Source organism: Desmodus rotundus, chromosome 3, assembly GCF_022682495.2.
Source record: "Desmodus rotundus isolate HL8 chromosome 3, HLdesRot8A.1, whole genome shotgun sequence".
NCBI lineage: Eukaryota > Metazoa > Chordata > Mammalia > Chiroptera > Phyllostomidae > Desmodus > Desmodus rotundus.
Window position 1 is genome coordinate 73,207,591 of NC_071389.1, and position 15,732 is coordinate 73,223,322.

The 15,732-nt window shown below is 40.8% G+C and overlaps 1 protein-coding gene across 3 annotated transcripts in view; it reads right to left on the reverse strand.

Moving 5' to 3' along the window:
• Positions 1 to 3,001: 3,001 nt before the first annotated feature.
• Positions 3,002 to 15,732, reverse strand: part of E2F3 (E2F transcription factor 3) — a 75,818-nt gene continuing 63,087 nt past the window's right edge. For 2 of the 3 annotated variants that reach the window (XM_045199561.3, XM_024565461.4), the window contains exons 3-7: positions 15,223 to 15,424; positions 13,819 to 13,977; positions 10,715 to 10,829; positions 8,563 to 8,698; positions 3,002 to 6,514 (exon numbers count right to left, since the gene is read on the reverse strand). In XM_045199561.3, coding sequence (XP_045055496.2) covers positions 6,252 to 6,514; positions 8,563 to 8,698; positions 10,715 to 10,829; positions 13,819 to 13,977; positions 15,223 to 15,424 — 875 coding nt within the window. In that variant the 3' untranslated portion in view covers positions 3,002 to 6,251. Of the gene's footprint in view, positions 6,515 to 8,562; positions 8,699 to 10,714; positions 10,830 to 13,818; positions 13,978 to 15,222; positions 15,443 to 15,732 lie in introns of all 3 variants that reach the window. The other variant, XM_024565460.3, reaches the window with a different exon arrangement.

Below are 15,732 nucleotides of genomic sequence, written 5' to 3' on the forward strand. Positions count from 1 at the left end.
TTCTGTGTTCCTGACTTGTGTGCAGTCAGCCACTGAAGCTGACAGAGGAAAGAGAGGATGCACACGTCTTCCCTTTCCTCTGGGAACTATCTGTTCTGTCCTACGGTAAATACCCAAGTCCTAACACGTCCCAATGGAAGCACTGCTGGAGTTCCCAGGTGCTTCTGAGGCACATCCTTGATAACACAGGACTTTCTCCCTCTGTGCCCCTCAGCACTTCCCAGACACTCCAGCATATGCAACTTCAGAACTTCTTGATAATACTCTTCATACACACAAAAAGCATAATAGTAATTTCTAGTATTATAAACATTACAGATTATTATAATACATTGTTCTATTTGTCTTTTAAGTCTTCAAGTCCCAGATTTAAGGGCACAATGAAAAGCTTGCTTTTTGCATTAAACTTCCTGCTACGAATGTTACTTCTTTTAACTTCTGATTGACTCCTGGCTGATTAATTCTAAGTAGCCAATGCAGGAATTCTCAGTAATACCCCAGTGCACGATCATTTACTCTTGTCATTTTCCTGCATGAAATCAGGTGGTAGTCTAGATGTGGAGTGAGGCTCCCCAGTTCCCTGGGTTCTAGAAAATGCATCTGTTGATTTACATCTGAGCTGTGGCTACAGTCTTCTGCAAGCACTTTGCATGCAGATGCACAGGTCCCTAAATCACTCGGAATCTCTCCTGCTTTGTAAGGGCTTCATCCTCCCTTCATCTCCATTTCTGCCTCTAACCATCTGTCTTTCCAAGTCTTCAAACATGGCTTCAGAAAGAAAAATTGCTTACTCAGTATCCGGCCCTCAGCATTTGCTTCTCCTAGCTAAAACTTGTTCCCTGCAAACAGACTGTAAGCTTCTTCTTGCTGTCGGGACTGTGACTTTTTCTATTTGGACCCCAGCACCTCGAGCAGTCCTGGCATGGAGTAATCACTTGAGGCTTGTTCAAAGAGTAGAATGAATAAAAGAACATCTATTTCTCTTAATGGACACTGTGCGAGTGAATACAATTAATTTTTCTACAATGGCTTCGTTTTCTCTTAATATTATTGAGACCGATTTCTAAATTATTCCTAGAAAAAGCGCACTAATGAAAAAATACTCAAGTTCTGAATCATAAAATATTTACACATCCTAGTCATGTGTCCACCTTTTTAAAGGATGCAGCCCTATACGATTCGCACTTATCTTGCCTGTATTTTCCACTCCTTTTGTATATGCGCAATTCTTGTTGTATTTGCTAGCTCTGACCACCTCCAGTCTTCAGTAGTCTAAGTGCGAGAAGGAATACATCTCTGTATCATTTTGTTCAGATTTGATCACTGGCTTAACATAGAATACCGGCTGACCAAAGATGCAGATTCCTAGGTAGACAGACAGTAGCTATGTTGGATGACAAAATCAGGTCCCCAAATTCTGGGGTTCATGGGACTCTAGGCAGAACGAAGGATGAAGGCAAAAAATGCAAAATAATAATAACAATTCCAGTACAAGGTACAAAATGTGGAAGATGACAGCACAGGTGAAAAGCCTGGAGTTCATTCTATCACTGTTGCCTTGGGGTATTTTTAGAAAAAAAATTCTTCAACCTCAAACTCCGTCTAAAAAATGGGAGTAATTCATTCAAATATGTATAGATGTTCATTATGTGCCAGCAAGTATTCTAAGAACGGGGGGCGCAATACATTCTGAAAGAGGAGATAAGATTAGCAAGTGATGTGTGCTTTGCCAAGAGTGCTCAGTAAAGCACTTACAATAGCACCCAGAGTCCCTGTAGCCGAAAGGTGAAAGCAACCCTAATGATCATCAACTGATAAACAAAAATGCAGTACAACCGTACAGTGGAATACTATTCGGGTGTAGAGAGGAATGAAATACTGATACATGCTGTAACTGGGATGAACCTCGAGGACATTATGCTAAGAAAAAACAGACAGACGCAAAAGGCCACATGTTGGAGATTCCATCTACAGGAAGTATCCAGAATAGGCAGGTCCATAGGGACAGAAAGCAGACTAGTGGTTGCCAGGGGCTGGGAATGGGAGATGGGGAATGACTGCTCATTCGGTATGGGGCTTCCTTTTGGGATGAAAATGTCCTGAAATAGTGGTGATCGTACACAACACTGTGAATGCATTACATGTCCTTAATGGGTAATGTTGTCATTAATGGTATTTCGCCTGGCATAACATAAATAGTACCTGGCATAATATAAGCATTCAATGCTATATATTACGTTACAGCAAAACAAACAAAAATCACTCAAATACTAAATCGCCTAGGTTAATAAATTATTAAATATATTTTTAATTACTGGAATGCTATGAAGCCTTTGGAGAATGAACATGACCTATAAGTCCACATGGAAAGATGTCTAAGATGTAGTTAGTTAAAAAAAGACCCAGACAAGCATATGTTTGGTATGCTTTGTTAAAATGCACACGCCCAGGCACGTACGTTTTTATGTAAGTGTAGTAAACCATGGGATGGTGAATCAAAGTGAAAATAGCGGTTACCTCTGGGGTGGGTAGAGTGGGGAGGGCAGGGAGTAGCTTACGTTTTTGTATACATTTTAAAGTTTTTAGATGAACTTAAGAGTTAAGAGTGTGACAAAGCAAGCAAAAAAGTCCTAATATGGCATTACAAGAAATACAGACCAACAAGGGAGGTAATTACCAGTATCTTCATCATACTCCTGATGAAGAACAAAAGTTGACTTGTCACTGTCTCAGTGTAAAAAGCCCTTAATGCCCGAGAGTGGCCTTTGCAGGGGGTCAGAGACACGGCAAGTTCCTGCTCTTCCCAAAGTGGAGACCCGCCACCGGTGCTCCACAAATACTTGTTCAATGGTCCTGAAGTCCCAAGTGGAGGGCGAGGCATGCAGTGTTTTAGGCTTGTGTTCAAGCTTTCTCCTTAGTTTGTTACAGCAGTTTTCATGTCATAACATGAAATTAATATAGGAACAGAAGACCACAGTAAGAAAATCCATTCACAAGTCTGAACTCTTAAAAAAAAATCATTTTATTGATCCTTTACCATACAAAATTTATTCAAATTACACCCATTTGAAGTGGTAAGATCACAGCTAGAGAACAGGTTACCCTGTAACAAATCTATTTACAAAATCCATCATAAAAGCTTTTTTTTTTTTTTACACATTATATTACACATGTTCTTTTTCAAACTAGCATACAACACAAAGCTAAACTGATTAGTAGTTCTCCTTCTCCCAATTTTGGGAGAAATACTTCCTTTTGACAAAATCTTGTACCCCGGAGGAAAAGAAATTCCCACAATCGGACAATTGCCACCTGACTCACTGCACAAGGCATCTTCCTTCAAACCCCTGCTCTCGCACACGCGCGTTGTCATGCACACGCCGAGCTCTTCCTTCTTTCTCCTGAAAGCTAAAGCTTTAAATACTGTGATTTTATTTACAGATCTACACTTAAAACAAAAATGGAACAAGAACCACAACAAAACCCAAAATATAACACTCTTAAAAAATTACAAACCAGCTAGAAAATATTCTGGCAGTGTTTACAAATTAATTGCTATCTCTGTACAAAATTGCTAGATAATGAAAATGTGAGTAGACTACATACCAACTTAAATAAAACCATTGCTATGCACAAGTCTGTACATATAAACACACACCTTAACACTGTTTGACAGCTCATGTGTTGCCCTTTATACAGTTTATTTTCTAAGGCTCACGCAGTCATAATTCGCACACTTGTAACTTTTAGCCATTTCATGTGTGAGCTTTAATAGCAGCAACTCAATGGTACCAGGAAACCAGCATACTTTGACTTAAAGTAACACAAATACTGGACAGCTAAACCACTTCGTGTGCCGGATACTATGTCAAAAAGATAAGGACTAACACAAACAGAATACAGTATGGACATTTAATTAATGTATACCAGTTAAGCCCATTAACTGGAGATATCTTATGCATGAAGGAACTTTTAAGACTTATTAGTATTCCTTTCATTAAAAAAAAATAAATACGGCATTACATTACGAAAGGTTTAACGAGAAATTCAACAAAACACAGAACAACCTAGCCAGGTGAGCTCAGTCTTTAGACTTTGGGAAAAAGTCAGCTCTGTGCAGCTGGCAGAGAGAATCACACAAAGCTGGAAGCAGAGGCAGCTAACCAGATGAGATAAATATGGGAAATGGGGAAAAGCTTGGCATAAATGGTTTCCCATACAGGAAAAAACCCCACAGTGCATTTCCAGTAGGCACTTGACACAAAGCTCTCCCTCCCTCCCTCCCCCACCCCAATGCTTCATCTCGGACCACATGATATTTGTACCAAGTCCAGTGTGTGTGAGGGGAAGAGGCTGGGGGTGGAGGCAGAAGGAAAAGGAGGGTAATCTGCACCTTTGTTTTTTCCTTCCCAAACACACACTCACGCATACCTACACAAACCATTTAAAGTGCTGGTGTCATGGTTTTGACCCCACCACCACTTTGCATATTGTGGAAATCTACCTAGAGTTTGTGGTTTTTTGTTTTGTGTTTTTCCTAAGGGATATTCTCAGTTCAATTACACACGTGAATCGAGTGCCTACTATGTGCCTACCACTGTGCCAGGCACATAGCATTTCAATTTCTGTCTTTTTTAATAAGACTCCCTCATTCCCGTTAGCATCCAAGGAATGGATTTGAGGTACTCTGTCACATTCCCGGTGGGCAATGGCCATCTTCCCTGACCAATGGGAGAGCCTATCTTAGACATAACTGGTGGGATTTGCAGCTCACACAAAGCCTCCAACTTGGGACACCATTCCTGAAGAGTAAAGCAGGGAAACACCCTGGCATGCTATCACTTCATTTTCCACGTCCGCACTTCCCTTGGTCCAACTTACTCCTTCATAGAGGGAGGGGGAGGGGTTCTGGCCAGGGGTATGGCAGCCCCCCACAAAGTGGGAGCTCCCTGTTCTCACCAGCTGGAGTAAATGCCACTGATAGGATGCCACTCACACAATGGGATGTCTTTCTCCCTAGAGGCCTCTCCATCTGACCCCATCCTGAGAAGTGGTCTCCCTGAGTGCAGTGTAAGAGAGCCCTTTCCCGGGTCACGGGGCCCGGGGAAGCCCAAGGACAGAGGGATCCACACCTGCTGCTCCTCGGGATTGCTATGTCATCTGACCTGGTTCTCCTTTCCTATGGGCCACCGATGTCAGCGAGCTCCAAGATCAACTCGCTCCAAGCTCCCCCTCCAGGGAAGGAAGCCAGATGGGGCAATGCTTCTTGCAGAGGCTGTTAAACCTTAGATCACAAGTTTAGATGCTCTGATCAGAGAGGTTCTCTACCTCTGCTTAAATAATTTGCATTAGTAAAAACTGCTTCAAAGTAAACAATTGAAATGGTGATGGGTGCCACAGGAATGCTTAAATGGCAGCTAAAAAAATAAAAAATCTAAAACGATCCACAAAGTACTCCTAAGTAGGCATTTGCTACAAATCAACTTTAAACTCACAAACACGTTGGGGGCAGGGGAGTGGGAGTGGTTTATGGAGACAGGAAAATCCACAACAGCTTAGAGCGGCAGAACTTGACTATTCTTCTGTATCTGCAACAACTATTTGAAAACAGGTTCTTCATCCGAAAGGCTGTGGAGGTTCCCTTGACCTTCTAGTGGGACACACAGTCCATAGCTTACACTGAATTATGACAGTAATTTAAATATTCCTAAGAAGAACTGAAGAAATTCATTTCGTACTTTTGCATGACTTCAAGTTTACAGTTCCTGCAGTTCCATTCCATATTAGCAGACCCCAAAGACATGCATTCTGCAGAGAAGGCACGGCTTGAAATGCTATTAAGGAAGATTGCTGTATTCCAGTGGGCCAGGCGGCCAGACCCCATCCTACAGCCCATCCGTCAGGCACAGCAAGCCAATCCGGGAGAGAGGGAGGGAGGGAGGGAGGGAGGGAGAAAAATAATGGGTGCGAGACACCTGATTGCACATTTTCTCACTTGCTGACTCATCCAGGAGATTTTGGAGTCTGGGGAAAAAAAAGCAGGGTTTTCCCAAGGGAGTCTGCAACTGTGCGTTTAGGCAATTTATTAAAAAACAAAAATCATTAAAATGTCAGCTTTGTTCTGAAGTTTGTAGTTTACTTCATGATACTATCTTGGAGGAAGAAGGTAGGAAGGGACAACACTGCATGACGGGTGTTCTGGTTCCATAATAAAAAAATATTGGTTTATAAGGGGAGTTCACAAAGCATAATCAACTACACATAAAGTCTTCCACCAGTGGGAGCTTTTCCAAATCATAAGCATCGAAGAGATCGCTGATGCCTTCTTCCTCCCCGAGACTTAGGAGATAGTCTTCTTGGAGCAGGGGAGGCAGTAAGTTCACAAATGGTCCTTCTAAGTTGGAAGGAATTTGGTCCTCAGTCTGCTGTAAAAGGTTGGTGGGGGAGGCCAGAGGAGAAAGGTTTGCCATAGAAATTGAGCAATCGCTATGTCCTGAGTTGGTTGAAGCCAAGTCTGAATGGAAAACATTGGCGAAAATACAAAAATAAGTTAGGAGAAAATCAAAATGATTTTTCTGTTAGAATACACAGGTTGCTGCTTTAAAAGCATTCACCCTCTGCTCATAACAACTAGACAACATTATGATACAGTTCGCCTTAGGAAGTCTTGCTCTGTCTGGCGTACCCACTCATCCTTTAAAGTACCTACTATTAAACAAGAATGCAAAAACCTCCAAAGGTTAGAGGTTAACAGGTGAAAACATTTCTCTCTGATATTAGTCATTATTTAAGGAAAAACAAAAGGAAGTTTATAGTTGTGAGTACTCAAAACACAGAATTTATCCTTGTATTATTACTTGTTAATTACTATATTATTTTCCATACAAACAACCATAAACCTACTTTTGACCCTCTCCCTATACATACTGTAAAGTTTGCTCCCGAGTAGAAACTCGCTGATTTTAACTTACTCTTTTTTGAACAATAGCTTATTAAAGATACCTCTAAAAATACAAATAACAAGACATAATTCACTTTGAATATTTATGGGGGGAAAAAAAGTCTTGTTTTACTATTTGATGTGCTGTACAGTAGTCCCGTATCATCTGAGGTTTTGCTTTCCTTGGTTTCAGAACAATCCATAGTCCACTACAGTTCAACAATATCAAATGGAAGATTCCAGAAATAAACAACCCCTAAGTTTTAAATTGCCACCATTCTGAATAGGGTGGTGAAATCTCATGCTGTCCTGCTCCATCCTGCCTGGGATGTGAACCATCCTTCACCCAGCATCTCGGCACTGTAGACACTCCCGGCCCATTAGTTAGTTACTTAGGAACCATCTCAGTTATCGGGTGGACTGTTGAGGTACCGCAGTGTGTGTTCCAGTGACCCTCATACTGCCTAATGCTACCTCACAATACCTGTCATTCATCTTCCTTTATCTTAGCACGTGGCACTGTGTCATCCCACAGTATCCCAAGAGGAAGGGTGAGTACAGTGCAGGATATTTGGAGCGAGCCCACATTCACATCACTTTTATCAAATATACTATTATAATTGTTCTATTCCATTAATAGTTGTTGTGGTTAATCTCTTACTGTGCCTAATTTAAAAATAAACTTTATCACAGGTATGAATGTCTAGGAAAAAAACAGTATGTACAGTTGACCCTTGAACAACATGAGTCCACTTAAACTCAGATTTTTTCCCCAATAAATACTTGTACTGTCTTTGATCAGCAGCTGGAAGTCCACAGGTGTCCTAGGACCAATCCCCTGTGGTTATCAAGGGACAACTTAAGTTTTTGGAGAGTCAGAAGTTATATGTGGACTTGACCGTGGCGGGGGGCTTGGTGCCCCTAAACCTGTTGTTGTTCAAGGGTCTACTGTCAAGGGCCCAGCACCTACCCCCAGTTTCAGGCATTGACTGCATTGTTTTGCTTGGTATTAAATCAGACCTATTCACCTAAACCATTGCTGTTTTTGTTGCTATATTGGGAGATGGGGAAAAACTAAATACACATCTCCAATCAGAAACTGAAAAAAAAAGATCACAAATCCCTTCTTTGCTCTAGGGACAGTGGAGGAAGAAGTACAATTATTTTGCTGGGGGTTTCTCCAACACCCTCTCCCCATCACACTGAAGGGAGGGAGGGGAAATTAAGACAAAACTTCTTTGATAGAAGGTTTTTCTTTCACAAACTTTTTTCGTTTCTCTCTCTAATGATCTCTGTGGCATCCTGCAAAGGTGTGTGGCTAAGTGTAGCTGACGATTCACCCAGCTTCATTCCCACTTCGGCCGGTTTTCCAAACACGGTAAGGAAATGCTTTCTGCCAATAGCAAGAGCCTGAGGGGCTCCATTAGCAGATGGAGGAGTCATTAGCCCGAGACCATTATTTTATCCTGTAAACTACTCAGAATGCCTTTTTAAAAATGTTACCTCAATAACAATAATAACAGAAGATTCTGTGTCCTGCCTCGACTTGTGGTTCTGATACAGGATCCTTTTCGTCACCTTACTTTCAAACAGTTTCCAAATGACAAAAACAGAATTTTTACCTTTGGAAGTGGGTTTAGGGATATTCCCATTGTGGTCTTGGTTGTTTGTTTTCACTGGACTGTGTGTTTCAGTCTCTTCTGGACACAAGTAAACCTCAATGGGTCCTTGGGTACTTGCCAAGTGTATTTGCAGGCTCTGCGAATGGAAAGAGTGAGAAAAGTTCAAAACAAAAGTTCTTTGTGAAATGAAAGCAATCATCATTTTCATCTAAAAATGTAAGGTAAGCGTAATTTTCGTAGTTCACTTTGCTTTTCATAGGTAGTCCACCTTTATCAGTGATTGTCATCCTCTAGAGAACAGGTCAGCAAACTAGAGCCCAAGGCCCAAACCCAGTCCAGAACTGATTTCGTATTGGGTTGGCCAAAAAGTAAGTTTGTTTTTTTTCCATAAGATGGCTCTAGTAGCACTTAGTTGTCTTTAACTCTATTTGAAACAATTTTGTTAGATTGTATTGTGACAGCTGTAGTAACAATGTGCTTTGAAAAAAAAACACATCAAAATTGGTGAACTTTTGTGCAGCCATTTTAATATTGAAGATGGAAGAAAATAAACATTTTTGGCATACTATGCATAATATTATGCTTTATTATTTCAAGAAAGGTAAAAATGCAAATGAAACACAAAAAAAGATTTGTGCAGTGTATGGGTAAGGTGCTATGACTGATTTAACATGTCAAAAGTGGTTTGTGGCCCTGGCTGGTGTGGCTCGGTGGATTGAGCAACGGACTGTGAATCAAAGGGTCATGGGTTCGGTTCCCGGTCAGGACACATGCCTGGGTTGTGAGCCGGGACCCCAGTGGGGGGCAGGTGAGAGGCAACCACACATTGATGCTTCTCTCCCCCTCCCTTCCCCTCTCCTTAAAAATAAATAAAATCTTTAAAAAAATTTAAAAAAAAAGTGGTTTGTGAAGTTTCGTGCTCGAGAATTTTTGCTGGATGATGCTCCACCTTTGGGTAGAGCAGTTGAAGTTGATAGTGATGAAATTCAGACATTACGTGAGAATAACCACGTTATATCACACAGGAGATAGCCAAAAACTCAAAATATCCAAATCAGTAAGTTATTAGTGAAAATGAAAAATGCATTTTTTATTTTACAGAAAAAACCTTATGGACTTTTTGGCCAACCCAATAAATAAAGTTTATTGCCACACAGTCATGCTTATTCCCATTATTTACACATTGCCCATGGCTGTTTTAGTTTTCATGCTATAATGGCACAGTTGTGCAGTTGAACATATGATTCACAAAGCCAAAAATATTTACTGTGTAGCCCTTAAGAAAAAAATTGCTGACCCCTGCCCTAAAGGAAGTGAATTATGCTTTCCAAATATATTCTTTTCTTTTGCAAACTACTAAAAGGTCCTTTTAGTATTCCGAATGCAATATTTCCACGTTATTATTCCTTTGTGGTGGGGCCTTTTTATGTTGAACTTTAATAACCACTGGAACTGAGTTTAATAAGAGAATGCAGCACACTCATATTTAACACTCCACTTCATCTGGGTCACAGAGCTATTATCATCACTTAAGGTGAGCTCTACCTAGATGGGAGCCTGCAAATTTCATTCTCTTTTTATTTTCTATGCATATCCTTTTTACTACATTTCTTTACCTTAGAGTTATCATCTAGTTCTATTATTAACAAAAATATCTGAAACCAATAACAAAAATATGCCCTTACTTTCTTACAATATTCTAGTCTATCCAATAACCCAAAGTCCCATTTCATTCCTTAAAAGTAAACATAATACAAATGATAAATTCTTAAATGTGCTAAGTTAGGGAGTTACTTTAAAACATTTGTATCTCTCTTTGTGGTGGGAACCAGAGTAATCAACATAAAGTTCCCCAGAAGTACAAATTGATCAGAAGCAACAAAGTCTGTAAAAAAGGAAGTACAGAAGGGATGGAGTTGTATGCCACTTTGAGCTGAGTGCCCTGTTAATATTAAAATTAGACTTTTTGGACACTCAATACATCGTAATAAACTGGTGAAATGCTTCTAAAGTTAGGATTAAGTAAAATAGATGGGGAAAGAACTTTCAAGTTTTTTGGAGGGTATGAACTTGAACCATGAATCAAAGATTCTTTAACCTCGGCATTCCACGAAGATCTCTGCAGATGAACAAAGACGTGTCGTCTCCTTACCTCTAATGGGTCAGGCACTTCAAGTCTTGTTTCTGGAGGGGCTTTCACAACTATGACAGTTTGGTCTTTAAGGCCACTAATTTTTCGGATATCTTGATATGTAACATAAGCTAACGTAATGAGTGTTAAGGAAATCTTCCAACTAATTGCCTCAGATGTAACCATTATGAGGAGGTAACAAAAGAGATGCATGCAGGATTCTTGAAATATTTTATGAGTTTATAAGAATACATCTGTCTTGCTTTCTAGATTTTTAAATATACGGGATCTCCCATCAATCTTGTGTTCTGGGTGATTCGAAACAACAAAAGAAATGTAGGGTTTTTTCCTGCACATTAAAAAAAAGTCCATGGCTATTTAAAATATTAAAATAAACACAGAAACAGAATAGTTCGAATGAATTACCAAAAGAAAACCAAAGCCTAATTTGGTCAGGGATTTTCAAACCAGATCCCGCTGGAGCACAAGTATTCCATGCGCTCCAAAGGAGTGCGCTGTCACTCAAATCGAACGATGGCAGGCTGCAATTTGTAGGAAAAAAGGAAAAGCTCTATGAAGTGTAATGTTTTAGAAATTCCAGTAACCTCCATCTTCTACTTGATCATTAGAAAGCAGCCACCCAAATGAATGAATGAGTTAGTAGTAAACAGTTGTATTAGTGGGAGAACACAATATTGCTCGGGCAGGCAACATGTTTTCTGAAGTTTATCTAGGCTGGTTGTGATCAAATATTGTCTACTGGTAAGAGTGTCAGTCTTTCTCTGTTAGAAAATTATCCTTTGTATGATATTATTAACTCTATCACTATTTCAGTGTTCACAAGGAGGAAAGTAGCTTCCAGATGGTCTGCCACCTGAATGAATTTGAGAAACACTAATTTAGGAAAAGAGAGTAACATTATATTTCAGTATCTGGGTAGTTACTTCTGAGCACGGAACAGTTCTTTTAAGTGCGCTGGCAGCCAAACCTAAGAGGATATCGTGAGAGAATATGGTACTATTACATGATAAAAGTATTCATGCAAGCTTGCCTGGAGAGATAAGCTTTTACTTGGCACTCAGAGAGAACAGGCTGCATGGCGTTCTTATATAAGGGACATGGAGTAACACAAGTAATGTACAATGTCTTTAGCCAGCATTTTTCTTACATAAATCCACAAAAAATGCCTATGATAAAACAGCAAATCACAACTCAATGAAGGCATTTCTACAGGTAATATAATGTAGCTAATAGACTGTGTGATCTAGTATGTTGAACACAGAAAGAGGACTTAGAGAGCCTGGAGGAAATAACGTCCCTTAGAATAGTAGCTTTTTATTAGAAATTGAAGGAAGCTAAGAACCTAGTCCTCAGAATAACAGACACATTCACGCCAAATCTGCACGTACATTTAAGGGCGTTTATCAAGGCTGTCTTCTTTTAGTCTCAATAACTGAGACAACAGCCACAGCGCTGAGCTTGACTGGACAGCTGAAGCAGGCAGGATTCCAGGTTTTAGGCCACCCTTTACCTCATCAAGAAAGCCAACTGGTGCCCTTACAAAAGACCTGACAGTTCCGAAATTTTACTGAGACACCGGGGAGGGAGACTGACCAGGTACTTACACCACAGCCCACCGTCAAGAGCTATGTGACAAGAACTCATTAAAATAAAAACTCATCTACAATTACTCAACATGCCACAGGAAAGAAAATTTCAACACATTTGTGAACAAGCTGTACCAAATTCGGAACTGAATGGCAAATTGAAATAAATATATATTGTGCAAATATATTCTCTAATCTTAAAAGTGCTTCCATTGTGGCTCCCTCCTGAATTTGCTTCTTGGGTTAGCAGCCCCCTGCAAGGAAGCTTTCACTCTCTGCAACAAAGGCCCCAGCGAAGGCTAATGTGGGTGACAATGTCATAAACCACAAGCTCCGGTCACGTGTGACTGCACATCTTCTCGCTGGGGCTCCCAACTAAACAGCGACTCGAACAGCCCAACTGGGGCTATTCCTGCCTCTTCCCCTGTAAACCCACTCCGGCCACCACCTGGGGCTTCACACTGGCCCACCTCTTTCTCCATTTCACCCGTCATCAGCTGACAAGGTCAAACTTTTGGTCAACGGGAAATGAACGATTGTGGTTGCAAAAAATGCCCTGAGCTGGAAACCAAATGTCTCCATACCCTCGGAGGGAAAGCCTGGTAGAGAGGAGACACTAAAAGAAACTGGGAAGGACACATTGTATTTTTTCACAAAGGTAAATGTAGAACAATTAAGCTTGGAACTAAGTTAGGAATGGGGCAACTTAAAATACTGCTTTTGTCTTCAACTAATAACTCAGAACATTGCAACATCTTCTTGCCAAAACAATGAAGTATTCTCCCTAGTTGTTTTGTCTGAAGTGACGTGATGAACAGTAGGTTGTCCTGAGATGGTCAACACATTGTCAGCCTATTGAGAACAAAAACTGGCCTTTTGTATCTGTATTTCCAAGAACTAATGTTTGTAGGTGAGCGGATACGCTGAGATTTCTCAGGCCTTGCAGTGCTTCTGAAATCAGTTTTTAGTGTCGTGAATCAGCATAATGCTCTTTAAAAGTTATAGGATAGTTTTTTATGCTCTCTGGATTTTCTTAACTGTAGCTCAATCAGACAGATTCAACAAATTCCAATCGCTCCAATATCTGATGAAAAGAAAACAGAATGTGAGAACCCCAACAGTGACAGCTAACACCCACCCAAAATCTGGAAAGCCAAAGATGAATCTGCAGAACGTTGTCATTAATATTAATACCGACACCACACATATCCTATAATAGCGCTGCCTTACGCTATGGGTGTTCCCATATGCGCCAACCACACGTGAATAAAATGACTTAAAAAACAGGTCTCTCCTTGCTATAAAGTAGATATAATAGGTGATTATCTTTCCATAAACACTGGCTTTTAATACAAAAATAAGTGGATTCAGACATATGCACACACACACACACACAAACAACACACACATGTGAGCATGAAACCAGAGTAAAATTCTACCTTGTGCATCAGAGACCGTCAGTTCTGGAAATAATCTAGAAGACACTAACCCCCGATGACCAGGTGGCACAAAGGATATCTTTGATTCTCTGAATCCTCGGTTAACAGTTTGAGGTCCAGGGTGCAGCTTTGGATCAGTTCATCTAATTTCTTCTCTTCCTGACTGAGCTCGGTCACTTCCTTTGACAGGCCTTGACACTGGGCCAGCATGCCCCCATCCTCAGACAGACTGCAGCCCCTAGAAACCCAAGCACAGACTCTTCATGGCTACTTGAGAGGCCGAAGGGAGGAGGACAATGAACAATCGAGGGAGGGCAGGGAGAAACGATCCTTTGGGTAAATGCCCCCTCTTGATATAGGAGGTCACACTGTTTGTTTGCCAAGTGTTAAAATTAGAACATTTATACATATATTTTTTAAATATACGCAGTCCTTTACTTTTTGCACCATAGAAATTAAGTGAAAAAACCCTGCTATTTTCAGGGTTCTTTCCTACAGAGGAGGCCTCTTTGTTCAGAAGGCTCAAATTCGAAGGGCAAAGAGAGGCAGCTCCTTCCTGCCACATGCTTCTCGGGGGAAGAAAGCAGACAGGAAAACACAGAAAAGTGGAAAAGTTTGAAAGAAACATGGAACGATTCAAAATTCAACAAAACATCATTGAAAAAGCACAAAAGGCCTAGGCAATTTCTGAGGGTCTTACACCAACTAATGAGGGAAAGGAGGGGTAAGGAAGCAGATCCCGGTGCTGTATCCAAGAACACAGAATGCCCGACGGGTTTCTCCTGGACCGTAGGCCACACCATCTTCTCGGGTTTGAAGTGGTATTTTTTCAAACCTCATTACTTACTTATTCCTTCCACTACGCTTTAATAGTTCCTTCTAAAATACTGGCTGTTCAGGTGCTTGTTTATAATTCACAAATTTAATCACACGTGCGGATATATAGGCGATAAGCATTATCATCTCTGCTTTCTAGAAGGAACTCAGGCATTTAACTCTTGCGTTCATCTATTCAGAAAGTGAGTTAATCTGGTATTAGAAGCACGGATAAAGATACTCGGTGAGCGTGTACTTACACAGATGTGTCAGAACACAGCCTTAGTTAATTTCCAAATTCCTTTTACAGTTAAGACATGCGCAAGCATCTCTGAGATTACACACATGGACCTCATAGTAACAAGTGAACAGCACCCTACTCCACATCTGCAGGACCTAATTAATCCCAGGGTCCCTTCACTTGAGGCTAATGGAATACAAACCCTTTTATCTCTGACAGTATCGAAATAGGTCTCTTCCTAAAGAGACTTTGAACCCGTGGTTAAGGAGATGAGGAAGGAAGAGAGAAGGAGACAGAAGAAAAGCGCAGGAGAGTGAAGAAATCAAGAGCAGGCCTGAATATAACAGTCAGGACTGGGCGACAGCGCGATGTTTGAACGGACCCCATCTGCTCAGGAAACGGGGTGGGGGAGCAACTCATACTCACATCCATTGCACGTTGTTTTTAGACTTCTTCTTAATCAGATGGATGCCTTCCAGTACGTTGGTGATATCATAAATCCTTCTCTTCTGTACTTTCAGCACCTCTGCTGCCTTGTTCAAATCCAAGACCCCATCAGGTGACTGGCTCAGCAGCTGAATGAACTTCTTGGTGAGTAGACCAAGGGATGTATCATACCGTGTTTTTTCTGAGGGAGATTTTGGAGCTTAAAGAAAAACAAAAACCGAGCGGTGGGGAATAGGGGGAAAGGTAAAGAAATGAAGGGTTTCTTTGCGGTTGAGCAAGCCCTCTTTCCCACTGCAGCCCGAGTATTAGTACTGGAAGCAAAGCTGTTGTTGCTGTTGTTTTTGTGAAGTTACAGAGAAAGCTGTGAGACCGCTTTATTAGAAAAGGAAGAGACAGTACAAATTCCTGTTTGGTTTTACTCTAAGTTGCTCAGTAGTTTCTACGTTGGCTTACCCAATTCCCTGTGGCTAGTGAAGTATCTCACACAGA